This window comes from Mauremys reevesii, linkage group 15 (assembly GCF_016161935.1).
Source record: "Mauremys reevesii isolate NIE-2019 linkage group 15, ASM1616193v1, whole genome shotgun sequence".
NCBI classification, from domain to species: Eukaryota; Metazoa; Chordata; order Testudines; family Geoemydidae; genus Mauremys; species Mauremys reevesii.
In genome coordinates this window covers 30,028,598-30,052,872 of record NC_052637.1, presented here as the reverse complement: position 1 = coordinate 30,052,872, position 24,275 = coordinate 30,028,598, and the positions used below count along the sequence as shown (strand labels likewise).

At 50.1% G+C, this 24,275-nt stretch overlaps 1 protein-coding gene across 6 annotated transcripts in view; it reads right to left on the bottom strand.

Annotated features, from left to right (window-relative positions):
* The window catches only part of UNC13D (unc-13 homolog D), a 48,295-nt gene that overhangs the window by 13,522 nt on the left and 10,498 nt on the right, over positions 1-24,275 (bottom strand). For 5 of the 6 annotated variants that reach the window (XM_039501433.1, XM_039501434.1, XM_039501432.1 and 2 more), the window contains 18 exons: positions 16,664-16,696; positions 15,908-16,015; positions 14,733-14,792; positions 12,129-12,195; positions 11,593-11,785; positions 10,509-10,553; positions 9,621-9,689; positions 8,530-8,599; positions 7,798-7,902; positions 7,207-7,299; positions 6,393-6,496; positions 5,456-5,573; positions 3,875-3,999; positions 2,842-2,932; positions 2,157-2,213; positions 1,421-1,518; positions 947-998; positions 178-308 (listed from right to left, as the gene is read on the bottom strand). In XM_039501433.1, the coding sequence (XP_039357367.1) occupies positions 178-308; positions 947-998; positions 1,421-1,518; positions 2,157-2,213; positions 2,842-2,932; positions 3,875-3,999; positions 5,456-5,573; positions 6,393-6,496; positions 7,207-7,299; positions 7,798-7,902; positions 8,530-8,599; positions 9,621-9,689; positions 10,509-10,553; positions 11,593-11,785; positions 12,129-12,195; positions 14,733-14,792; positions 15,908-16,015; positions 16,664-16,696 (1,619 nt within the window). Of the gene's footprint in view, positions 1-177; positions 309-946; positions 999-1,420; positions 1,519-2,156; positions 2,214-2,841; positions 2,933-3,874; positions 4,000-5,455; positions 5,574-6,392; positions 6,497-7,206; positions 7,300-7,797; positions 7,903-8,529; positions 8,600-9,620; positions 9,690-10,130; positions 10,288-10,508; positions 10,554-11,592; positions 11,786-12,128; positions 12,196-14,732; positions 14,793-15,907; positions 16,016-16,663; positions 16,697-24,275 lie in introns of those variants that run through there. The other variant, XM_039501436.1, reaches the window with a different exon arrangement.

Sequence of the window (24,275 nt, the reverse complement as noted above, 5' to 3'; positions counted from 1 at the left end):
TGGTATTTGTTTATGATGTCACTGCACTAATCTAAAGCAACAGGTGGCTCAAATCTACTCCAATTGGCCCAGCAGAAAGTCAGCCGCTGAGGTGGTCCCAACCCCTTCCATTTCCCTGGTGCTGCGAACGTTTATCTCGCTCTGTGTGACTGGACTCTGGCTCAGGTGGGTCAGTACCTCTTGAACAGGAAGCTCTTCATCCGATAAAGCTCCTGCAGGCTTATGTAGAGCTGGAAAAGGCTCTCTGCTGTGAGCTGGGACATGCTGCTGTCAATCTCACTCAGCTCTTCCTTAACGTGACATGACACCTGCAGGGAAAAGGAACCGCAGGGAAGGCGCTGAGGGCAGGAGGGTTAATAAGAACGGATCTATGACTGCTTGCGCTGCAATGGGATCAGGGAAAGGAAATGTGCCATCCCAGTTAGAGGATACAACACACTTTCCTCTTGTCTGATGTATAAGTTGGGGACACCAGCTGTTTGAGGGCTCGGGGGGTTCAGATAATACAGCCAAAACCTGTTTATCCCCATTTCATGGGCCCAGAGAATTTCAGCGACTTGGTCAATTTACAGACTTGCAACTGACTCAGTTGCAAAGCCAGGAATCAAAGCCAGGAATCGCTAGTCCTTTGCTTTAGCCACTAGGCCACACTGCCTAAACGTGCCTTTCTTAAACTCCTGGCTAGTCCCAGTGTCCAGGCTTCTGGGGCTGGGGACAGGATTAGTCCCTCCCTCACAACCCAAGGATGCCCACGGTCCCATAGCCAGGGTTTGGAATAGAAAGATCTCTCCACCACTAGTGATCCCTTCCCATGAGCCCTTGAGAAGCACATGGAGTGTGGGGAGGGGGACCTCAGATTCTTCCCTTCCTCTGACAGCTGGCTAAGTGCCTCGGCACTGCTTTATTCTCTGCTGCTCTGACTGGAGAGCCGGGAACACGTGCTCACCAGCTCCTGTAGCTCCAGGTAGGCAATGGAGAAGAGATCCACCTTCACAGTGCTGCAGGGGAGAAACAGGAGGTCAGGAATCTGCCGGATATAACTCACTGACCAACCTGTCAAAGCCAGTGCAATTAACCCTCTCCCACCCGAGCCCTTGGACATGAACTAGAGTGACAAAAAGCTACAAAACTTTCTGAAAGACTCCAGCTGGCAGAGCCAGTAATGCTGGAAAGTGAGGACATTTGTAGTTAACCTCTGCTCCCTAAACAACAGGCAACTGTAGTACATAACAAACCATGAGGGAACATTTCCCGGGGCTTTCCAGTCTCATACTTGGTGTCACAATCTGTTTATATTTACAATGTTCTTTTGCAGCTGGGAAATGTGCTTTGGAGCTGTTGCCTTCAGTGCCCTAAGCAAAGCTGCTGAGAGAGCACGAGGCAGATGCTGGGGAGCAGAATGGGGGAACCATCTACCTACTTGGTGAAGAATTTGTTCCAGGTTTTGTGGCATCGTTCGAGATCTCCATTCACCTCCACGAGAAGCCTGACCAGTGCTTTCCCATTCTCCTCCATGGTCTGCAAAGGGAAGGATGGAAAGTCACCCCTTGGTTTTGGTGCCAAGTGATTTTGTGATGAATCGACGTATCTAGTGACAGCCCTCACCACTATTGTATCTGAGCAGATCACAGATTTACCTTCTCCATGCCCCAGAGAGGTGGGAATATAACATTACCCCACTGGGGAACTGATGCACAGAGAGTGGTGAAGTAACTTCCCCCAGATCACACAGTAAATACATGGCAGGGATGGGCATTGAACCCAGATCTTTACTGTGCTAGTACAGTGCCTTAACCACAAGGCCATGCTGCTAAGCGAAGGACATTCTTTGGGTGGCTGCTCCATTCTGCGTTATAATGGGAGACACGCTAAGCGAGCAGGAGTGACCTGCTCAGACGGACACACAGGAAGGGAGGGGACCAGAAGTGAATGGCAACTGTTCATTTCTTCTTATGGGGACAGTTGGTTGCCTTCTTCCCCAGCTGCAGTTGCTCAGCACCTCTGAAAATTGGGCTCAGGGTATCTTTTGGTCATCCAAAAATCACTGGCCACTTCTGAAAACTGTGGCCTGAGAAAGTGTCACTTCCCTCTTCCTACCCAAACGGCCCCTCAGCCCGGCCCAGCAAACTGCTGTATGAATGAAAGGGGGATCTGACCTTCACCATTGGCTTCAGGTGCTGCTTCTGCATATAAAACCACTCAGTGGTTCCTGACTGCAAGAGAACGGGACAAAGAATGAGGGGAGAGAAGCAGGAGCTGCAGAGACAACCCAGCCGCCCCATTCACCCCGGCACAGCAGACACACAACAGCACAACGCTTTCTTTGTGACTCAGGGTGGAACGCAGGTCAGACACAGCACAGCGGGGAGTGAGGCTCAGAGCTCACCATCCAGGCTCCATCTCTCACCCTGAGCAGGCAGCATGCTCTGTCCTGGAGGGAAAGGAGCGCCTTGCACTTCTCTGGTGGGGTCCCACTGGACAGTCGAAGGCGCAGTGCGAACAAGCTTTGGAAACGCTGCCTCCCGCCCCCTCTGCAGGCATCAGGGTCAGGACTCAAGGCCTTTGCACGTTGGCGTAGGGGAAGGGACAATGCTCGCAGCTCCAGGAGGAACCGCTATGGCAGTGGTTCTCAACCTATTTACCAGTGTGGACCGCATATGCAGCTCTCTATGTATTATGTGGGCCACATCCACACAATATATATATACTGCCTGTATGTTCCCGAGGACATCACATGGGCCGTAGCTGTGCTGACTGGGCTGCAAACAGCCCATGGGCTGTGGGTTGAGAACCACTGCCCTGTGGGTTGGGGGAGGAGAGGGCACAGTGGTGGCACTGTACCTTGAGAGCCTCCATCACCATCTGCTGAAGGTTAGGGGTCAGAGTACAAAGTTCTTGGAAGGCTTTCATTTTACACATCTGGACCAGGACCCTGTGAAGTGAGAATCAGTGCTAAGCCACGGCACAACCCAAAGAGCTTCAGAAACCACCAGCAACAGCAACATCTCCCCACGCACACTTTCCTCTATAGCGCTTCTTTCCACGAGAGGCTCCCTGTAAGTTACGGGCTAGCTGCCAGGTCACAGACAGAGGGACAGACATGTTCCTATGCTGGCAGCCTGGGAGAGGACTGAATGCTAAGACTTCTTCATCAGGGCTCTGAGCTTGGCAGGACTTAGGGTCCAGAGCCCAAACTCACCTCCCACGAAGTGAGAAATACCTTGGGGCAGGAGAGGTTAAAGGGGACGGTTTGCAGTTAAAACAAACAAAAGCCATCACAGTGTGACAGCTGCCTTCATGGCCAACACACCAGGGCATGAACTGGGGACCTCCAGAACTAAAAGCATGAGCTGCTACAGGTTGCACTAAAGAACCAAACCTCCCTAGGGGGCTGTAACAGACTCATCTCTCCCCCCCAGAGGGGACCTGTAACAGGAACTGACCTGGGGGTTACATACACTCCAGAGAAAAGTGTTATCCCACAGCATAAAGGCCTCTATTTAACCCAGTCAATGCACACCCAGGAGGGAATACTCCCCAGGCATCACAGGAAGAAATGACAAGATGCCAGTTTACAATGGGGGAGGTCCCTGGATATCTGTCTACTTCCTTAGGGGACAGACCTGCCAGGGAAAGGCAGAGGAGAGGAGACAACGAAGGGAGCTGGGAATGGAAGTGGGAGTGAGGTTTTCCTGTAGAACAGTCTCCTCGGCAGAAGCAGTAGAAACTCCAGTACATGGGGTGTCAAAAGGCAGACTGGATAATGTAGCATAGGGAACAATCCCACACTAGCCCCAGGACGATGGTGTGTGTGTGTGTGTGTTTCTTCTCTGACTGACATGATTCTGTTTATGAAGCATTGCAGCTGGCTGACCTGAGCAACGACTGTAGCCTGTGCGTGGACGTAGGGGAAGAGGGCGGGAAGACACTGCGGTACTTCCGGAGGAGAGAGATTCCATAGGCCAGCAAGGACTGGAAAGATTCGGCCAGCTCTGCTTTCTGGGAAGAAGAAATGGAAGACGCATTAGCAGCGACTGCAACGTTGTGATGGTCACAGCACCTCAGGTGGACGCCTGTCCCCAGCCAACGTGGCCTCACTGCTGAGGGAGGCTATTTCTGGATTTTGCAACATGCATCCGTCTCCAAAACCATTTTAAGAATGATCTGCCCCACTGCAAAGGGAAGCACTAAGGAACACCAGCCCTCCTAGGGAGGCAACAGCCTCTCAGAAGTGAGAGGGAAAAGCAAAACTGAATCACCTTGAACGGATTTCTAGACTGCTTTAGGATCTTAAAAATCGTCTAGATGCTTGAGACATTGGTAGAGGCTCCCTAGTTAAGGCTGAGGTGAGTTTTGCATTTAAAGCAGGGATTTAACCCCACCATAATGAAAAATTCAGCAATGGCGAGATGTTCCCAGGCAGGGAACATGGACACAATTTAACGCCCTGAAGGTGACCTGGTAGCCAGAGGTCTGAGGGCTGTCTCAATGGGGCCAGAACTGGGTGAGTAGACAGGCAAGCTGGACACAGGGACGGTGTTATTTGTAGTTTTTGACTAGAATAGAAACCACAGAACGGTATAGCACAGGCAGCAGCAGTGCAAGCTTCCACTCCAATGGGCCTCAGCAGATCGTCCCCTGGGGGGAGAGGGTAGCACAATCTCCATGGCCCATTCATGTGTCGGCCTGTAAGGAGGTGGCCGACAAGGGTGCCAGGTACCATGGTGGGGGCGGTTTCGGTGGGAACACCAGTCCTCTGTGGACAGGGCTGGGAGCAGCCAATGAGGAGTTGCCAGATGGTAAAGATATTCAGCCATTGCCTGCCTGGGCTGGATTTGAACCGGTGACCTCGAGGTGAAGGACTCTCATCCCATTCCCAATCCCAGCTTCACCGAAGGGAAGGTAACAAAGTCTCTCACCTGGAGCAAGAGACTCCATTTGCAGAATGGCTCCCCAACATGTCTGTCACTTAACAAACCCAGCTGGTTGGGGTGAAATCCTACCCCAAAGGCTCAGACCCTACATCTGATTCACAGAGAACCGATAGCCAGGTTTTTTAGCATGATCTGTTCCCTGCAAAGGAAACCATATAGGCATGCCATCCTCCTAGGAAGGTGCTGAAGCTATTCACAGAAGCCAAAGGGAAAAGCAACCCAGAACCACCTCAATCTGATTTCTAGATTACGACATGATCTTAAAGACGGTCTCTATCATGAGGTGTCGGCAGTGGCTCCTTAGCCCATCGTCAGGTTTTTCACCTAGCTGACATGCGCCATGAACTCCTGCTGCAGGGGGCTCCCACCCGAGCAGAACCCATTTGCGGCATTTCTCAACCAGCCGATGAGGAGCCGAGAGAGCTGACGTGAAGAGGGTCCCTCGGCTGCCATGGCTGATAGGAGACTGCCCCCGCTCCCCGGATCTCTGCCCCAAGCTTGGCTGTGGTGTCTGCTCCTACCTGCTCGGGTTGCAGCCTTTCCTGGATCCACTGGTACTCGATGCTGGTGATCTGGTGGAGCAGGCAGCTGCAGTTGAACTCTAAGCTCTGGTAGAGTTTGCTGTAAGCCAGCCACTGGCTGTAGTGAAAGGGAAAGAGACCCACTGTGAGATGGGTGGGCGCGTAGGCCAGGCCCAGTATCCTCCTCAGGTAGGAACACGTTCTCAGGAGGAGGGATTCAGGCTCAGATGCTTCTTATTACCCCAGGAGGCCAGAGTCAGCCACTCCCCAAGACTTACTCAGGCCCAGAGCTCCTGCCCTGCCTCATCCCTTTCCAAAGCGCAGTGCTGCACCCGCAGTGTTCACGTGGAGGGAAAGAGAGGGGCGGGGGAAGGGAAAGAAGCTTGGGATAGTGGTAGTGAGATGCGAGTTCCCCCCACTGATCCGTAGCTATGGCCGCGGCTGCGTTAGCAGAAACAGGTGATCACAGGCAAGATGGTGAGGGAGAGAATCCCAATAGTTCCGCTATCATAAACATCCAGGGAGAGCATGTCCCAGGGTGCAGTCAGTGACGTTTGTCTAGAGCGATGCACGAGGCAGAAGTGACCAAACTCATGGAGAAGAGCAAGGAAGTCAGACTACTGACCCTGCCACAGGCAGCAGGTGTGGGCATCTGCAGTTTAAAACTAATAATATTAATGCTATACTTTGTACTTCCATAGCGCTTGTTAGCTGGGGATCTCAAAGCACATCACTAAGCATAGTCTGGCTTCACATACCTGCGAAATAGGGCAGTGTTATTACTATTTTACAAACAAAGGCACAGAGGGGTTAAGTGACTTGCCCAAGGTCACCCAGAATCAGTGGCAGAGCTGGAAATAGAACCCAGGTCTCCTAATTCCCAGATGCCATTGCCATAATCATTACATAACACTGGCCGAGTGCGTGTGGTACTTACGCCATGACCTGGTGAAAGTCAGACAGGTCTTTCTGAGCGGCGTGCAGGTACAGGATTGTGCTGGCATGTTTGCTCAGCTCCCCGTCCCAGGAAGTACTCCCAGCCTGTACAGGGAAGGTAAGAGTGAAAGAGTTAATCCTGCCCCGCAGAAGAGAGGAGAGAAGAGTCTCCTAGAGCCAGCCAGAGAATTTGGATGCTCCTGTGATTTGTACTTGGTTTTCATCAAGCTCTAGAGTGGGCCCTTCACATGCCACATGGTCATTGCATCAGTCCAGGCAAATACCCACATGGTTAGACACCCATAGGCTCAGACTGAGGGATGAGCTTACTGGAGAGGTAATGGAAAGTGCTGGGTCAAGTAGTTATTGCAAGAGCGAGGAATACGGCTGCAGATCGGCTGGCACTGGTCCAGGTTTCATGTCATCTCACACAATCGCCATAGAAACCAAGGTCGTTTAATGGAGACGTCAAAGGAAGCAGCAAAGAATCCTGTGGCACCTTATAGACTAACAGACGTTTTGCAGCATGAGCTTTCATGGGTGAATACCCACTTCTTCGGATGCAAAGGAAGGCCCCCTTCTGCCTGTCCCAGGTGGACGTTAAAGATCCCAGCGTGCTACCCAGCATGTCCCTTCTCAGTAACACAGGCTGTTGTGTTGGATGCCTGCACCACTGGGGGGGACTCATCGCTTTGGAAAGTCTCTTGGGATACACCCAAAGGCTCTGAAGAGAGAGACAATCCAAGCCATCTGCACTGCAGTGTGAAATTAAATCCTCCACCAGCTTCCCTGACCCTTGCTGGCTTCCCATGTACCTGGTGCTGCAGGATCTCATAAAGCACCATCTGCTGCAACAGGTGGCGATGGACGGTGTAACTCGGCTGGGTCTTGCTCAATGAGGTGGCCCTCTGAAAAGAGAAACAAAAGCGGGGAGACGGCTCAGAGCATGAGACGGAAGGGAGCACTTCTCCACAGGACACCCAACATCCAAGCCATCGAACCAACCTGGAGCCGGATTTAGAGGTCCCTTGTTTAATGGCAGGGCTTTGGGTTCGTAGCCAAGCGATCCTTTGTGGGAGGTTTGACACTGCCTCCTGGAAGACTTAAACCAAGTGCCCTGGTTTTCAGGGCAATTAATCACCAGGCACCATTGATGCTGAGGCCTAGACCATTATTATAGGAGGACCCATGGAGATGCTAGAGCGTTCCAAAGAGAAAATGGAACAAATAGGATACAAGAGAATGAACTCCCCACTCCTCATCACTATAGCAAGCTGTGGGCCTTCTACATCTCTGTAACCTCCAGAGCAGAAACAGGCTCGGCCCCGCTGATATAGCCCTGGCAAGCAACCCACAAGCCTAGTGTTCCTGTTTAATCTCCTCCCTAAACGAAAAGCTCCTCCTACCTTCTTGTGAGTGATCAGGAACTGCAAGTGGCACTGCCCCCGGTTGGGGTGGGTTTCTGTCCGGGGCTCCAGGTTGTACCAGTGGTCATTCCTGCAGTGCAGGTCCTGTAGATAGACGGAGGGATGGATGGTTGTCAAACACCGGAGCGTCAACGATAGAGGGATGCCCATTCAGAGAATAGGATCCATCACATTAATATGGCAGGAATTCGTAATATTAGACAATTAACATTTATCCTTAATTTAAAAAATAACCCACAGGCTGGAGACACTTTTCCTTGTTTCCTAAATTAGTCTCATTTTTCAATACAAAATCCACCAGCAGGAAAGCTGTTGTACATGTCAGCATTAATCATGACCAATAAGTCTTTGCTTATTTATGAGATAGCTGAGAATTACACTAGAATTACCTTGGCCTGAGGGATTGATGACTGCCGTGTGGTGTGTGTGGGGCGGGAGGGTAAGCGAAGGCCAGCAGCCCCAGTTAGTCATTAGTTCCTTAAGGAAGTACGGTCTAGTGGTGAGAGCATGGGCTCAGGAGACCTGGGTTCTATTAATGGCTCTGCAGTTGATTGGCTTTGCAGACCTCAGTTTACCTTTCTGTAACATGGGGATAACAGTGCTGCCCAACCCCTGTGAGATTTAATTAATGCTTGTGACATGCTTTGAGAGTCTCAGAGGAAAGATGCTATAGAACAACAGAGCATTATCAGCCTACATCCCCACGCTCACCTGCAAGCGAAGAACCACGTTCCCAAGGAAGTCATCCTGCCCTTTGTCCTTCCGAGCATCCTTAAACATCCTGGAAAAGAAAATATAAATCAGCTGGGTGAAATGAGAAAACCTTTTCCTGGGAATGTGAAACATCCATAGGCTGTGCAATGCACTGGAGGGACTAATCCTGCACTGGGCCCAGGAGACGGGTGTGACTAGAGAGAACATAAGAATGTACGGATGGTCTGACCCGGAATAGTCAATGGTCCATCAAGCCTAGTATCTTTCCTTCTTACAGTGGCTAATGCCAGGTGTTTCAGAGGGAATGAACAGAACAGGGAAGTAAACAAGTGATCCACCCGCTGTCGTGCAGTCCCAGCTTCTGGTAGTCACAGGTTTACAGACACCTGGAGCATGGGGTCGCGTCCCTGACCATGCTGGCTAATAGCCATTGATGGACCTATTTTCTATGAAGTGATCTCATTCTTTTTTGAACCCAGTTATATTTTTGGCCTTCTCAACATCCCCTGGTAAAGAGTTCCATTGATTGACCGTGTGTTGTGTGAAGAAATGCTTCCTTATGTTTTTTAAACCTGCTGTCAATTTCACTGGTTCTAGGGGTAAAGAACAATTCCCCCTATTCACTTTCTCCACACCAGTCATGATTTTACAGACCTCTATCACATCCCCCCTTAGTCGTCTCTTTTCTAAGCTGAACAGTTCCCGGCTTTTTAATCTCTCCTCATATGGTACATCTCCAGTGGAGCGCCATGCTCAGAGGAGGCTGCCCATTCTAGCCGCCCCACACACACACACACACACATTGCTGCTGCAGATAAGGATTAACTAGTGTGAAGAACAGGTCCTCTGAGTCAAAGAGCAAATCTCCACAGGAGGGGATGGGTAGCGAGTGAGCTGCTCCCATGCCTGCAGCACAGCAGAGCGAAGGTCTGACGCCCTCCCCCAAAACTCAGCAGGGGAGCCCCCCAAGAGTGTGCTGAACAAGGACCTCACAGCGCTGCATTCAGAGCAGCATTCAAGCCAATGTGTGTGCACTGCTAACAGAGTGGGGTGACTGACAGCCCGTCCACCCCCTCCCCAGTACCGACCTCTTCAGGCCATGGAGATCTGTCAGCTCTCCCAGCTTATGCCGCACGGATTCCTCCATGTCCAAGTCCCTGCCGGGGAGGGTCAGAAACACAGCAGGTGAGGCGGGGGCCCATTGAAAAACGCATCGTTAACGTTAGTTTGCCAGGGAGCCGCAGGGTCAAAGTCAGGACTAAGGGAGAGGCCCCCAACACACGGACTCCACCAGGCCAGAGGAAAGTCACAGAAGGAGGGAAAAAATCAGGTCTTTGGGGAGGAGAGCGGGTGCCCAGATACAGCGCAGTGCTGGGGGCGGTATAAAACCCTGCAGAGCTAGACGCGAGAGCTGCACAGTTCTTGCAGCAACTGTGTCAGGGAGCCTCGACTCCCCACCTCCGCCCCGCCTCCAAGGCCATCCTCATCCCTCAGAAAGGCGGCAAAAGGGCACAAGCCCCAGTTTGACAACGCCCGCGCACGTCACCTTTGTAGCGATTACACGGACCCAGGGCACAGAGGTTGGGGCGAACGCAAACCTGGCTTAATTTCCTTGTCCCTCAGATGCCTCCCTCCTTCCTAGAACCTTGACACAGAAATTCAGGGCTGGGGTCTCTGTTGCCTTTCACCTCGTGGAACCCTTTCCACCTGCGCAAAGTGACTGCACAATGCAACTCCTCTGACCCGGTGGCACAGCGCACCACTTTCCACAGGCGTAAAGGACAGTGTGCAGCCAATGGCAGTGGAGGACTGGGACCCGTGTATATTACTGGGGGTCCACACAGAGATCTGTGAGGGTGCAGGGTGCAAGAGTAGTGCTCTCAGAGCCCTGCCTCAGAGCAGGATCTCTCCACACAGACCGGTATTGAATTTTCAGCCCCAAGTTGGCATGGGTGCCTACGCTCAATCACACTCACCACATGTCCAGATGGAAGCTGGAATTTGCTTCATCATCGAACTCCCTGCAGGACACAGAATCAGAAAACGTTACTGCTGGGATTTTGAGAGGATTTGCACTCAGGCCACAAATATTAGGAAGGGAGGGTGAAGGAGAGAGAGATTAAAGGCAGGCAGTCCTCCCACCCGCTCCCTCCACAAGCTAGGAACAGTCTAGGGCTGGGGTGTAGCTTTGTGTCAATGAATGAAGACGAGTCAGGCCCCTGGAAACCCTGGTTATTACAGCTGGGCTATCACAATTGCTCTCTAGTTCACTTGGGGCACTCCCAGGTTTGTGCTCCAGGTGCTCAGTTTGTGTTCTGATTCCTAGAGTGGTGGCAGGCCTTTGGCTGATTACCTCCAGATTTTTCTGGCTTGCCCAAGAATACTAGAAAAAGAAGCCCCCAGGCTGCCAAATAGGGAAGACACAGGGCAAAATTATTCATAGAAGATCCAAGGAAGTCTAATCCCTGCAATAGACCCGGCCTGCTGGACAAGAGCCAGATGCCCACTGAGGCGTATCAACTGCAAAAATTAAAAAAAACCCACATCAGCTGGTCTCAAAGCCTGGGTCTACACACTTGGGTTCATGGGGCTTGTGCTACGGTGCTAAAAATAGCCCAGCCCCTTCGCTGGGTCTCAGAGCCTGAGCTCCAGCCAGAGCAGGAATGTCTATATGGCTCTTTTTAGTGCCGGAGCATGAGCCCAAGTCTGTAGACCCAGGCTCTGAGACTCATTGCCGGGGTGTTTTGGTTTTGCAGCGTAGACAAACCTTGAGAGATCATTGCCCCTCACTTTTCCACTGTCTCCAATTTCTTTAAAACGACACAGGAGCTTCTGCTCTTTCCAACAAGCAGAGGCCTGTGTTTATAGCACAGCATCCTGGTTTGTAATCCTGCCAGTCCCCCCGCCCCTCACAACCTACTAGCAACATTACCTCCCAGTTTATGTCAATCACAAAGACCAAACTTTGGACCTAGATTCCTTGCCAATGGTTCTTGCAAGCAGAGAGGAGACAGCTGTGGCAGCAAAGAAGAGACAGGAAGGGGCAAGGGGGAGACCTACAGCATAAATGTCTCATTCCACACAGGAGTGAGAGTTTGATTTATGACTTGGGTGCGGTGGGTCTGGTCTTCAGGGATCAGGTTTTTCACCACGGCCTTTAATGGCTTCTTGTTCTCCGGATGGGAGCTGCTGTCGCCGGAAGGCTCCTGTCTCTTTGATTCTATCCCCAGCAGGCAGTACGGGTCGCTGAACCCTACAACCACAAGGCATTAAAAAAAAACCACAACAATTATCTATCGTGACAAAATGCAACACCCACCCTTTGTGCCAAGGTCCGCCTGCCTCTCGGGGGGATGGACAATGCTAACAATATTTTGCACTGGGCATGTTCAATCTGAGGAGCTCAAAGCGCTTCACAAACATTAATTAATCCTCACATCACACCTTAAAAATAGGGAAACTGAGGCACAGATGGGCAACCAACTTGCCCATGGTCAGGCAGCAAATGTGAGAACAGAACCCAGATCTTCTGGCTACCAGTCCCCTGCTCTAATCAGGTACATATATATGTGTGTCATACATCTAATCACACTTACCACTGACATCTTTACCCAGAATGCCTTTGGCTTGCTTCACAGTCACTTTCAGACAAAAAATAGGTTTCTGGAATTAAAAAATAAACAAAAACCAGCTCATCTCACCTGAAAGAAAAATCTCCATCATACACAGAAGTGAATGGGTGTTCGATGTATTTGTAAACCCCATGATAAAACAAGGAAGCAGCACACACTGTTTCACTATTGCCAACCCTACGCACTCAACTATCAGGCCCCCAAAAATCATGAGAAAGTGGCTGAGAAAAAATCTTTTAAAAATAATAAATTCGGAGGCTTGTTTTTTTTAATTTGCCTTCTGGGTTTTTTTAGCTTTTATGGAGCACTCAGGTCATATTTCTCCACAACCAGGAGGACTAGAAACTTACCATTTAAAAAAAATGAAAACTGATTCTCACATAATCACGTGACCGGGGGCAGCTCCAAGCACCAGTGCAGCAAGCACGTGCCTGGGGCGGCAAGCCGCGGGGGGCGGCATGCCAGTTGCCGTGAGAGCAGCAGTCAGGCTGCCTTTGGCGGCATGCCTGCGGGAGGTCCGCCGGTCCCGCAGTTTCGGCGGCAATTCGGTGGCGGGTACACCGAAGGCGCGGGACCAACAGACCTCCCGCAGGCATGCCACCGAATCTGTGTTACCAGCGAACCTCCCGCAGGCGCATCACCAAAAGCCGCCTGACTGCCGTGCTTGGGGTGGCAAAATACATAGAGCCGCCCCTGCACGTGACTCCAGAAGCTGGGAGTTTAAGGCAAGCATCAAGCATCACTCTCCCCTTCCTTCCTCTCTGTACACATTTGCCTGCTGCCATTTCCGAGTCAGCTTTTGTGGCAATCCCCCTCTCGCCAAGCCCTCCCCTTGATGCACAGCAGCCCCTTCAGAGCAGTGTAGGAAATGCAACTGACCATTGACCAACTGTGAAATTGACCATACGTTGTGCTGTCAAGTGCACAAAGTACTGTAAATAAGCAGAGGCCTGTCTTTATAGCATAACCTCCTGACCTGTGACCCTGCCAGTCCCCTCCAACCACTAGCACACATTACCTCCCAGACTGCATCAGTCATGAGCAGCAGGCCCACAACGTGTTCAGACGCTGACAGTTTAGCTTTTAAGGCTACGACTGGAAAGTTGCAGACGGTCAGATCCCCTCAGCACCGTGCGTGACTCTCTTTAGCTATTGCTTTCTGCTGTCAGAGGTCAGTACTGAGAGAGGTGGCAAAGTTCTCTCAGGGAACAAAAACCAAACCCAACCAACAATACTTTCAATTGCTTCTGAGCCCTCAGCCTCTCCCACCTCTGCACGGAGGGGAACAAATTAGTCACTGAACTGCCAAGGGACTAAAGAGGAAGCTGCTCAGTCACCTTTTCCACCCATGGGACTGTGGAAATATGCGGTAGAGTGGGCAAGGCCAAAGGAAGCATCTGAGGACAAGGAACTTATGGGAAATATTGCCCTCAACTCCAGGGCAGGTGCACAGAGGGTCTCTCTCCTCCAGCATCCACCTCCTCCCATGGGGGAAGCAGAGATGGCTTCTGACAGAGCTGCTGCTGGCCACCAGGCTGCATTCTGTAATTCCACTAAGGAGCATCAAATGGGAGGGAACATGCCCCATGAGTATGTCAACACTGAAGCTGGAGATGTAACTTCCAGCTCAGGTCGACATACTCGCGCTAGCTTTGATCGAGCTAGCAGGCTAAAAATAGAAGTGTAGCGGCCATGGCTCGGACAGTGGGATGGGCTCGGGTCCCAGGCAGGACTGTATGCGGTGCAGCCAGCCCATGCTGCCGCCCACACCGCCACAGCTACACTTCTGCTTTTAGCGCACTAGCACATCTTCCTGAGCTGTACATTTCACCTCCAGCGCCTGTGCAGTCGTTCCCACGGTCTGGCTCCTACCTCCTTTTCATAACTGGTCTTTGAGCCCCACAGACTTTGCAGAGGGGACAAAAGCTGACAGGTAGGGGGGATCATCCCATATAAGTCACCTACCTCTTTCCAAAATCTCACTCTGGCTGGTTGGTTTCCCTCCTTGCTCCCCAAAACATAAGACTTTAATCCGGATTTGATAGCAATGACTGTCAGTATCAAAGGACAAACTTGGACTATGGATAGTCCATCCGGGCCTTAGCTAACCAGCTGCTGTCCTACCTAAATAGGGCACAGGGTTTAGGACCAATCCTTGGGGATAGCCATTTTAAACATACCTCTGGCATTGACCTAGCCTCTGTGTTGTTCCACATAACTGAAGCACTGAGGTCAGTAGCACGTGTGCAGGCTATAGATACACACGGCCATGTCACCTGAACATGTTACCACTCCGTAGCATGGGGAATCCCTTGAGTTCTCGCTACAGATGCACTGCCCTGGGGTGGGCACACACTTAAGGGATGATGCCTGTATCTATCACACATTCATGTACACACATGAGTTGACCCTGCTGAGCGAAATGGGAGTTTTACCTGGCCCGGGTGCACAGGGGGAAGTGACCCGGCACAAATCCTGCTGACATTGCAGGTGATTGTGGAATAGAAATGTACGGAGCCTGCCCCTACTTATGGGTGGTGTGATCTGGGGGAGATGAGCAGATTTTACCTCCAGCTCTCTGACCCGCTGCAGCATAACGTGATGCTCCTCCGGCTCCATGCTGAAGGCCTGTTTTAAATATTACAGAAGATATAGGGTTGGCTTTATAACAATGGTACCTGGGATACATCCAAGGGCTTCCCATCTGGGACCACTACTCCCTTCCTCTCGGAGCCTCACAAAGGGTTTGATGGGAAAGGAGAGAACAGCTTAAATTAAGCCTAATCAGGACCCAGCCTCATGAACACTTGGGCACAGTCCAGACAGACTTCCTAGCCTGTCCCTCCCCTAGATAATGGCTTCTTCCCAGCCAGACTGCTCCTCTCAGCTGTACTTCCGCCCCCAGCCTGAGCAGACTCTGCTACCCTTCCCCTTCCTCTTTCCCGTGGCTATTATTTTCTTCCCACTCCCAGGTACCCGACCCTCCTGTGACCCTGCTCAGGCAGCCGGCTGGTGTGACTCAGCGCTGCTCTGTGCTGCTGACTGCTGCTCTGACTATGACTCACGTCTGTGTCCGGCAGGCCCCCTCTAACTGCAGGAGCTCGGGGAGAAAAGATTCATGTCTTATTCCTGCTTAGGGTGACCAGACAGCAAGTGTGAAAAATTGGGACAGGGGGTAATAGGAGCCTATATAAGAAAAAGACCCCCAAACCAAAGTGGGGAGGGATAGCTCAGTTATTTGAGCATTGGCCTGCTAAACCCAGGGTTGTGAGTTCAATCCTTGAGGAGGCCACTTAGGGATCTGGGGCAAAAAATTGGTTCTGCTAGTGAAGGCAGGGGGCTGGACTCAATAACCTTTCAAGGTCCCTTCCAGTTCTAGGATATTGGTATATCTCCTATTATTATTATTATTTTTTTTTATTATAAATCAGGACTGTCCCTATAAAATTGGGATATCTGGTCACCCTATCCTGCTCTGCAGAGCAGCCCCGGCAGCTGCGGGGATCTGAAATATGGAGAGAAGAGCTCCCGCTCAGTGTGGGACAGACGGAACTCTAGGGTGAGGGGCAGGGAGGGGGCCTCTTCCCAATGTGGGACTGAGGGAGTTTTGCAGGCTAGAGGAAGAGAGAGCCCCCCACCCTAGGGCAGGAGAGCAAGAGGACAGGAACGTAGGGCAGGGTTTCAAGGAGCTGCTGGACCTGCACTCTCCCTTGCCCTGGATGGGGATGGGCCCAGGGACTGACCTTTTGCACATATTCGTACAATTCATCGGCATCGGCGACATAGGCGGGTTCAGGCTTGCCCTGGCGGTGCAGGATGGTGTAGAGAACCTCCTCGTACAAGAGGTTGAGCTGCAGGGCAAGAGGGTGACAGGTCACAGTCAGCTCCTCTACTAGACATTGTGTGAGTTAGTCTCCGGCATGCTGGACGATGTCTTTTCTGGGGCGCGGTGGAGGGTGTACGGACTGTACCGTTAAATGTTTCCTCCATAAAACACAAGGGGAAACGTGTTTCGTCTCCTTTCACAAACTGCGTCTGCTGCCCAGAATAAGCAGCAGGACATACTGTCTGGAAAGTTCCTGGCCAGGTTATCGCATGCCTCAAATCAAGCCTGTTATACTCCCCCTTCAGCACTGGCCCATGCTCAGTAGAACACACTTGCTTTCAGGCAGCTTTTACAGCACTGCACTTCCCCATGCTGTGCTATCGAGAATAGCTGAATCTGGAGCAGGCTGGTAGCGACTGGACATTGTTATAATCAAGCCTAGTTCTACAGGTGTTTTGTCAACATGGCAATTGCCACTAATTAGCCTCTTTGTTGGTAGTCTCCACAGAGGACTAGTACTCGGTAAGGCTGGAACCTGTGCTGAGGCACATTGCAGGGAAGCTTGCATTGCCACTGCCTGTCTATATGGATATAAAAAAGGACGTCCATATGCAGGGCTGCCAACCCTTTTACCAACACGCCACTGATTAAAGAAACAATGCCAGACTCATACCTCTCGCCTGGAAAATCGGTGGGATAGGTCCATCTAGAAGAAACAAGAAAGACAGACACATGTTTCCATTTAGTTTTGATGGCGTAACACAGGGGTAGGCAATGCATGGCACGTGTGCCAAAGGCGGCATGCGAGCTGATTTTCAGTGGCATTCACACTGCCTGGGTCCTGGCCACCGGTCCGGGGGGCTCTGCATTTTAATTTAATTTTAAATGCAGTGTCTTAAACATTTTAAAAACCTTATTTACTTTACATATAACAATAGTTTAGTTGTATATTATAGACTTATAGAAAGAGACCTTCTAAAAATGTTAAACTGTATTACTGGCACACGGAACCTTAAATTAGAGTGAATAAATGAAGACTCAGCACACCACTTCTGAAAGGTTGCCGACCCCTGGCATAATAGAACCGTTTTTTCATCAGATGCTTTTTCTGAGAATGCAACAAAGCCATGGGTGCTTCCTTCTCCTCTCTGCATGCTTTTAAAAACGACATGTAGATTGTGACAGATCATCAACTTCCTCCAATAGCTGTGTTAAGTGCATGTAGCATTGTGAGCCAGGGATTGTATGGACTTCCCTGGGGGCAGGGGATCTCAGCCCTTCAGGTGCTAGGACAGCAAGGGGGTGATTAGGCAAATTCACTCAGCTTTAACGCCTCCCAAGAGGCACCAACACTCAAGGAGAGGCTCGCATATACTGCTTCAAACCAGTGTCTCTAGAGAACCAACAGACAAAAAAAAGGTCTTTTAGATAAATAGCCCAGTTTAAACTGACTCAGACCCTGCTTTTGCATCCAGCAAAAGGGCAGAAGCGTTTGTACAAGGGAGGCCCCATTCCTCCCTGGGACAGGTTAGAAGGGTGTGACCCATTGTTGGAGGTGACCACAGGAAACCCCCTTGGTGGCATTTGAAGGACTGATCACCTGCCGGAGCCCTTGCTGGAGCTGGGGTGATCTCTGACAGGCTTATTACCATACATGTAGGTTCTTTGATTGTTTTTAATGTTTTCTCTAGGATGCTTTTACCTTAAAAATAAATGTGCTTGTTTAGGAAGAGCTGTGTTGTAACTTAACTGGGGGCAACTACACTCTTTATAACCTCTGAGGAAGGGAAGCAAAGCAGGCTTGCTTAGACAGTCTAATTTGCTGGATAATTCACAGTGTAGGCAGGGAACTGCGGAGCCTGAAAATAACCTGGTCAGCAGGGAGAGAGAAACATGACTCCACCCAAGAGAGGCAATGGCCGGGGAGTGAGAAGCCTAAGAGTGGATGCCCTCGGTGGACCATAGAGGGGAAAATACAGGTGCAGGTGTCCTGAACTGCGACAGATTATTTTGGAGAGGCTCAAGAACATGCATAGCCTGCACTTCTAGATCAGCGGGTCTCAGCTTTCCAGACCCCTTTCAGGAGTCTGCTTTGTCTTGCTACGTTTCGCCTCACTTAAAAACTACTTGCTTCCAAAATCAGACATAAAAATACAAAAGTGTCAGAGCCCACTATTGATGAAATATTGCTCACTTTCTCATTTTATCACACAATTATAAAATAAATTAATTGGAATATACTGTACTTACATTTCAGTGTACGGTACATAGAGCAATCCAAACAAGTCATTGTATGACATTTTAGCTTGTACTGGCTTCCGTAGTGTTTTTTATGTAGCCTGTTGTAAAACTAGGCAAATATCTAGATGAGTTGATGTACCCCTGGAAGACCTTGAGAACCACTGGTCTAGACGGTCTATTGGCATAGTTACACACCCTCTTGGAAAATCTCAACCCTCCAGGGCCTACAGGTGCTGTTCACAGACTCATTGCCTAGGGCCAGACAACAAACTGCTCCATCACAGGACGGCCACCTCACTGCACAGGGCTTTGAAGAGGTGCCTTTAGGGCTGTTCTCACAACTCTCTGAGGGATAGTCATGGGTCTAGACAACAGGCCCTTCACAGGGGGTTCATACCACCGTAAAGGGCCTTCACAGAATGGCAACAGAACGTCACAGGCAGATGGGCAGGGCCATACACAGTGTGGTCCGTGAAGTCATAGAGCCCGAGCAGTGTGCCCATCAGCGCGCCCCTGCACTAAGCACAGCCGTTCGAGCTTCGATAGGCTGGGCCGGAAGGTTTGAGCATAGCACCTCCACCACCGTCAAACATACATGGCCAACAGGGCCAGGCAGCAAATCAGAGGCATGGCAGTCATGCCTCACTGGAACTCACACTTCGCACTCTGCGTGGGCGAGTAAACAAGAGCCCTGCACCATACAACTGAAACACCTGGAGAAACAGCAAAATAGAAACTTACACCCTTCCCTCGTGGCAGGCAGCACAAACCTTTCTGAGGTTTCAGTTTAACAAGGGATTCAGGCAGGTTCTGCCCGCCCCAGTAGGGTTTGGTGTGGCGACGAGGCGTGGGGTGTCTAACAAAATACTCCTCCTGCTTGGCATCTGTACTGTGCAGCACTTTCCCTATCAGAGCAGCTCCACCCAATGGATTTATTTCAAGGGGGCAGTGGGAGCCACTTGGAGGGGAAAGGCAGGAGAGGGGGACTGGGACATACTACTCAACAAGGTCCCATGAATCCCCTAGTCAGCCCCAGCTCATCCCTCCATTCCCCGGTCAGCTCTGCAAGGGGCAGAAGCAGACAGGGGACAGTTAGGGGGTTTGGAGCACGTGTAGTAACCTAAAGCAGGTGCAACCATTGGGTATGAAAGGAGAAGGAAAGCCAGCAGCAGGCATCTGGTAGTGGAGAGATTTGAGAAAGGGAAACTACTACTTGTCTCCCAAGAAAGGAGAACATTGATTTTAAATAACTGCAAACTTGTATTGTATCCCAGTTGAGAGAAGGACTTTTCTTCCATTGCTCTACACAGGGGAAGAGTGTGGTTTGTTTTTGTTTGGGGATAGGCTGCTCACCCTCCTGGAGAGAAAAAGCCCCCAGTGTGACAGGACCCAACCCCCGAGGAATCCTTCACCAGGAGCATAACGGACCTGAGAAATTCTTGGCAGCAGTAGGTCAGAGACAAAGTCTGTATATAAATGTTCAAAAGGCTGGATAACTTTGTGACCAATAAACACTTTTTAACTAGACAAGCCAAGATAAGTTGAGGAGGACCTAAGTCTCATGCTTTCAGGTGTCAGTTTGTTGGCTCAGGAAGGAATTTCCTCTCCCTCCATACTCACCATCAGAAGAGCAGAACTGACCACCTGGTTGGTGTCCCTAGCTCTGAAGCCTCACATATTGGCCACTGCTGAAGGACACATGGTCATTTGGTATGACCAATCCTATGTGCCTAGGGAGTGCAGCACATTCTTCACTCAGGTCCTGGGTTCAGTACAGTTAAAAGTGAGGCCTTTACGGAAGCACCAGATGCTTCTCTAAGGAGATCTGGGACCTCCTGGTACTTTTGAACGTTACACATTCTGGTCTGGTGGTGTTATTGTGAACTTGTGGACACAGAAATCCATTCTAAACAGGCAGCTGTTCAACACTGGGAAGAAAAAAATCCCCCATCAGGAGGAAGAGACAATTTCTTCCAATTCAATTATCCAGGCCAGTAATGGCAGCCGATCAAAAGTGGCAGCAGGGCCCTTTGCTACAGACAGTTCCTTGGAATCCAGCATTCATGATGCCAGAATCTAGAGTGCAGGCTTTGGAGCAAACACATCTCGACTCAGTTCAGGAATTACTGGTGAGGGACAGATACATTCAGAAGAATAGGAGAGTTGCTAATGTGGTGTTTGAGCCATGTGGTATATGAATATCTTGTTCTATTCATTATGAAGGTCTGTCGTATGCATGATTGCTCCAAAAAAGAACTAGATAAGTTCATGGAGGCTAGATCCATCAATGGCGATGAGCGAAGAGGGGCAGGGATGGTGTCCCTAGCCTCTGTTTGCCAGAAGCTGAGAGTGGATGATGGCATGGATCTCTTGATGATTACCTGTTCTGTTCATTTCTTCTTGGGCACCTGGCACTGGCCACTGTCAGAAGACAGGATACTGGGCTGGATGGACCTTTGGTCTGACCCAGTATGGCCGTTCTTATGCTCTTACGATGAAAGAAAGGACAGATGAGATTCTCAGTATAAAGGTTTGGGGAATTCCAGGGATTATGGTGCAAGGTGACTAGAGGCTTCTTTACAAATAAATGGCTAAGATTTGTAGAAAGGAGCCACTAACCCCCACACTTTCTCTGTACAGCTTGTTTTCCTAGAAACACCATGATCACCATGATTATTGTCTTGTCACACAGTCAGTGTGATTTCCCTTTGAGACGGTGTTGTTTTGGGTTTATAAAGTTAACACAGAAAAGCCAAGAGGACATATAAATCCTAACTGTGTTTTCCAGGAAGGAAATTTTGTCCAGACAGCATCATTATGTTGCTCCTGGTTGATATATGGGTGCCTCCTATTAATGGAGAAGGGGTAATAATAGTATCTGATCGTCTGACGGTTACACATTTGACTTTTGCTATGAACAACAACAAAATGTTTAATCTCTAGTATCAAGCACTGTTTACTTTATAATACGTGGGTCATGATAACGTGGTGGATCCTATATTGCAGCGGGGGTAATTTTTTGAAAACTTGTTTAACTTTGTGCATTATGTAAAAAGCAACTCAATCAAAACCAAAAATTAGACATGGCTCTGGATCTAAAACACCCAAGCATGGCGCACGTTTGGATCCGATCCAAGTGGGACATCGATCTGGTCCTTTTTTGTTTAATGGGTGGGACCAACACTTCTGATCCCAACAACCCTCAAACTTTGTGGAAGTTCAGCTCCCAGCTTTGCGGCTCAAGCTCATTTCTAAACAAAATGGGACCTTTTCAGCCAATGTCCTTGCCTCTGCCAAAGCCAAAGATACCAGCGAATCCTCATAAGCACCAAGTTATTTCTCTTCAAAAAGACTTCTCAGCCTGGTAGTAGGGGCTTGTGCAGGGATTCTCAACCTTTTTCTTTCTGAGGCCCCCCAACAGGCTATAAAAACTCCACAGCCCACCTGTGCCACAATAGCTGGTTTTCTGCATATAAAAGCCAGGGTCGGCATTAGGGGGAACAAGCAGGGCAACTGCCTGGGGCCCCCCGTGAAGCTACATAGCACAGGCTTCAGCTTCAGCCCTGGATGGCAGGGTCAGGGCCCTGGGATTCAGCCCCATGCAGTGGGGCTTCGGTTTTCTACCCTGGTCCCCAGCGAGTCTAATGCTGGCCCTGCTTGGTGGCCCCGCTGAAACTGCTTGCGGCCCCCTAGGGGGCCCCAGACCCCTGGTTGAGAACCACTGGGCTGGTGCACACCCAGCTAATTCAGAAGGTGAGTGGGCCTTTATTTCACAGATATTCACTCACTCAACCCACAGCCCGAGAACTGAGCAACACGTTCCTAGCACGTAGCATCGCCTGATGAGCGGTGATTTCACCACCAGAAACTGGGTGATGAGGTGATGTTTTAACTGGCCCTGGTATGGTTTAAATTCTCATGTGGTCTGCAGCATTAGCCTCGCGTCGCAGCAGCATAATGACTAGGTACAAGAAATCAAGCGTGGGACAGTTAAAGGGCAGTGTGAAAAAGCATTATCACATCGCCTTACAAGAGATCAGTTTCAAATGTTCCTTAGGCCACAAGTGAAATGAGTGTTCCTTTTAGCTCAGGGCTCAGCACACACATACGCACATCACAAAACCACCATTCAGTTTCACCAAAGGCAGCCCCCACAGCTCAGGAAAGGTCCGAGAGCGAACTAGCAAGTGATGGTAAACATGCAGAGGCAGATAAGGGCTCAGTAGAACTGGAATGGCAGAGGTGTAATAGCTGCATTATTTACAGGATCTGTGTGGTAAAAAAAGAGATGGAAACAATTTTTTAAATAAAAAAATTAGGGCCAAAGCGGAGGTATTTGACTGAAGTCAGTAGTTATACCCAGGATGAATTTGATCCTTAAACTATATATTTCTACCCCTATTGTTCCAGTCTGCTAGGTGATCCCTGGCAAATAGCAGGAGACAGCTGGAAGCTGTATTTTGCTCTTTGGTTCCTGAATAGCTCTGCTTGCAACGATCCTCTCTAAAAGCAGCACATTCCAGCTTCTGCAGCCTCCCGGTCCTTGGAGCGCCTCCAGTCTTGGAACCACTGCATTTATATTGTCCCCTACACTGTGCTTGAAACAGAGTATTGTCCTTCCCCCGGGGTCGAATGACCTTTCTCCCGGAAAAGCCTCCCAGCCCTCCAACCATCCTTCAGGCTGAACCACTGGTGCAGCACTGTTTCAAGCACAAATGGAAAGGCCTTTGTTCTTCCTCAATACAATCACCTATCCACTGGACCCCAGTTCCACTTCTTCCCCAGTCGTAGGCTGCAGCGGGGCTGTAAGAGGGGAGAGGAGAAGCTGCTTTTGGCTCGCTCTCTCTCTCAACACTTTCACAGCCCCCCATATAGAAACAACAGTCTCTTTCTTTCTTGCCAGTGTAAGCCACACACCTCCTGGGTGTGGTGCTCTGTCCCATCTAGTGGCACCAAGACCTCTTAGAGAGTTCAAATGAGTCTGCTCTACAGCCTTAGCTAACAGCCAGTTGGCTTTTAGCTCATGTGGTAGAGGCTCATGCTTTAAGCTCCCAAGGCCCCTGGTTCGATCCTGCCGCCGATGAGCAGGGTCTGTCAGCGTTGCCACCCACCTATAGGAGAAATAACTTGATTAATTCAATAGAGTGTTTTTATCCTGGGGTTGGTTGTTTTTTTGTTCTTTTGCTCATTTGTGTGTGCATGGAGATTATTATGGAAAAGCTAAGCTGAAGAACCAGAGTTTGCATTTAGTGCAGAACGTCCTGAGGCCTGTGGTCATTCTTGCCTCTAGTGGGAGGGAGTTCCACAGTCTAGGTCCAGGTCTTGTGAAAGTCTCCTGCATTCATGAGCCTCTCTTGTTAGTGGACAGTTTCATTGGTCAGGCAGAACATACATGATGTGGACAAATCAGATTTGCAGAGGGACAGGCTACCTGCCAGATAGCTATGGCCAATCCCATGGAGGGCTTTGATTATCAGGACAGATTAGCTTGGGGAGCCAGTGCAGAGAGCACCTAGATGCGGTCCCAGCAACCTTTACGATGAAGTATGTAGGCTGCTGTGTTTTGCACTAGTGGGAGATTTTTCCAGAGCACCGTGGCTTTGAGCTGCAGTAATCAAGCCTGTGTAGGATCAGCTGTTGTACAGTCTTTGGGCTTGTTGCAGATGGAAGTGGGTATTTTTAGCTGCTAGTGCTACTTGGGTATACAGTAGCAGTGAGGAGCCCAAAAGGACCCTAAGACAGTGGATCAACAATCCCAGGGCAGACGCCCTCAGCTGTGGAGGATGATATTCAGAGTATGTCCTTCTTCACTGGTAGAATTGCAACGGTGGAACATCTCTGGCAAAGAAGGATAGTGTAGATGCCCTAGCGTCTGACAACACCTGCCCCCATCAGTCTCTCACTGGGCACTTTTGCCCTTGCTACTCAATAACCATGATTGCAATGAGGTTTCTCTTCTTAATCTCCCACCATTATCACTCCACCGGTGCTTGGCACAGTGGCAGTGCTAACGGAGACCAGCCAGCAGTGTTTTTACCCCCAGG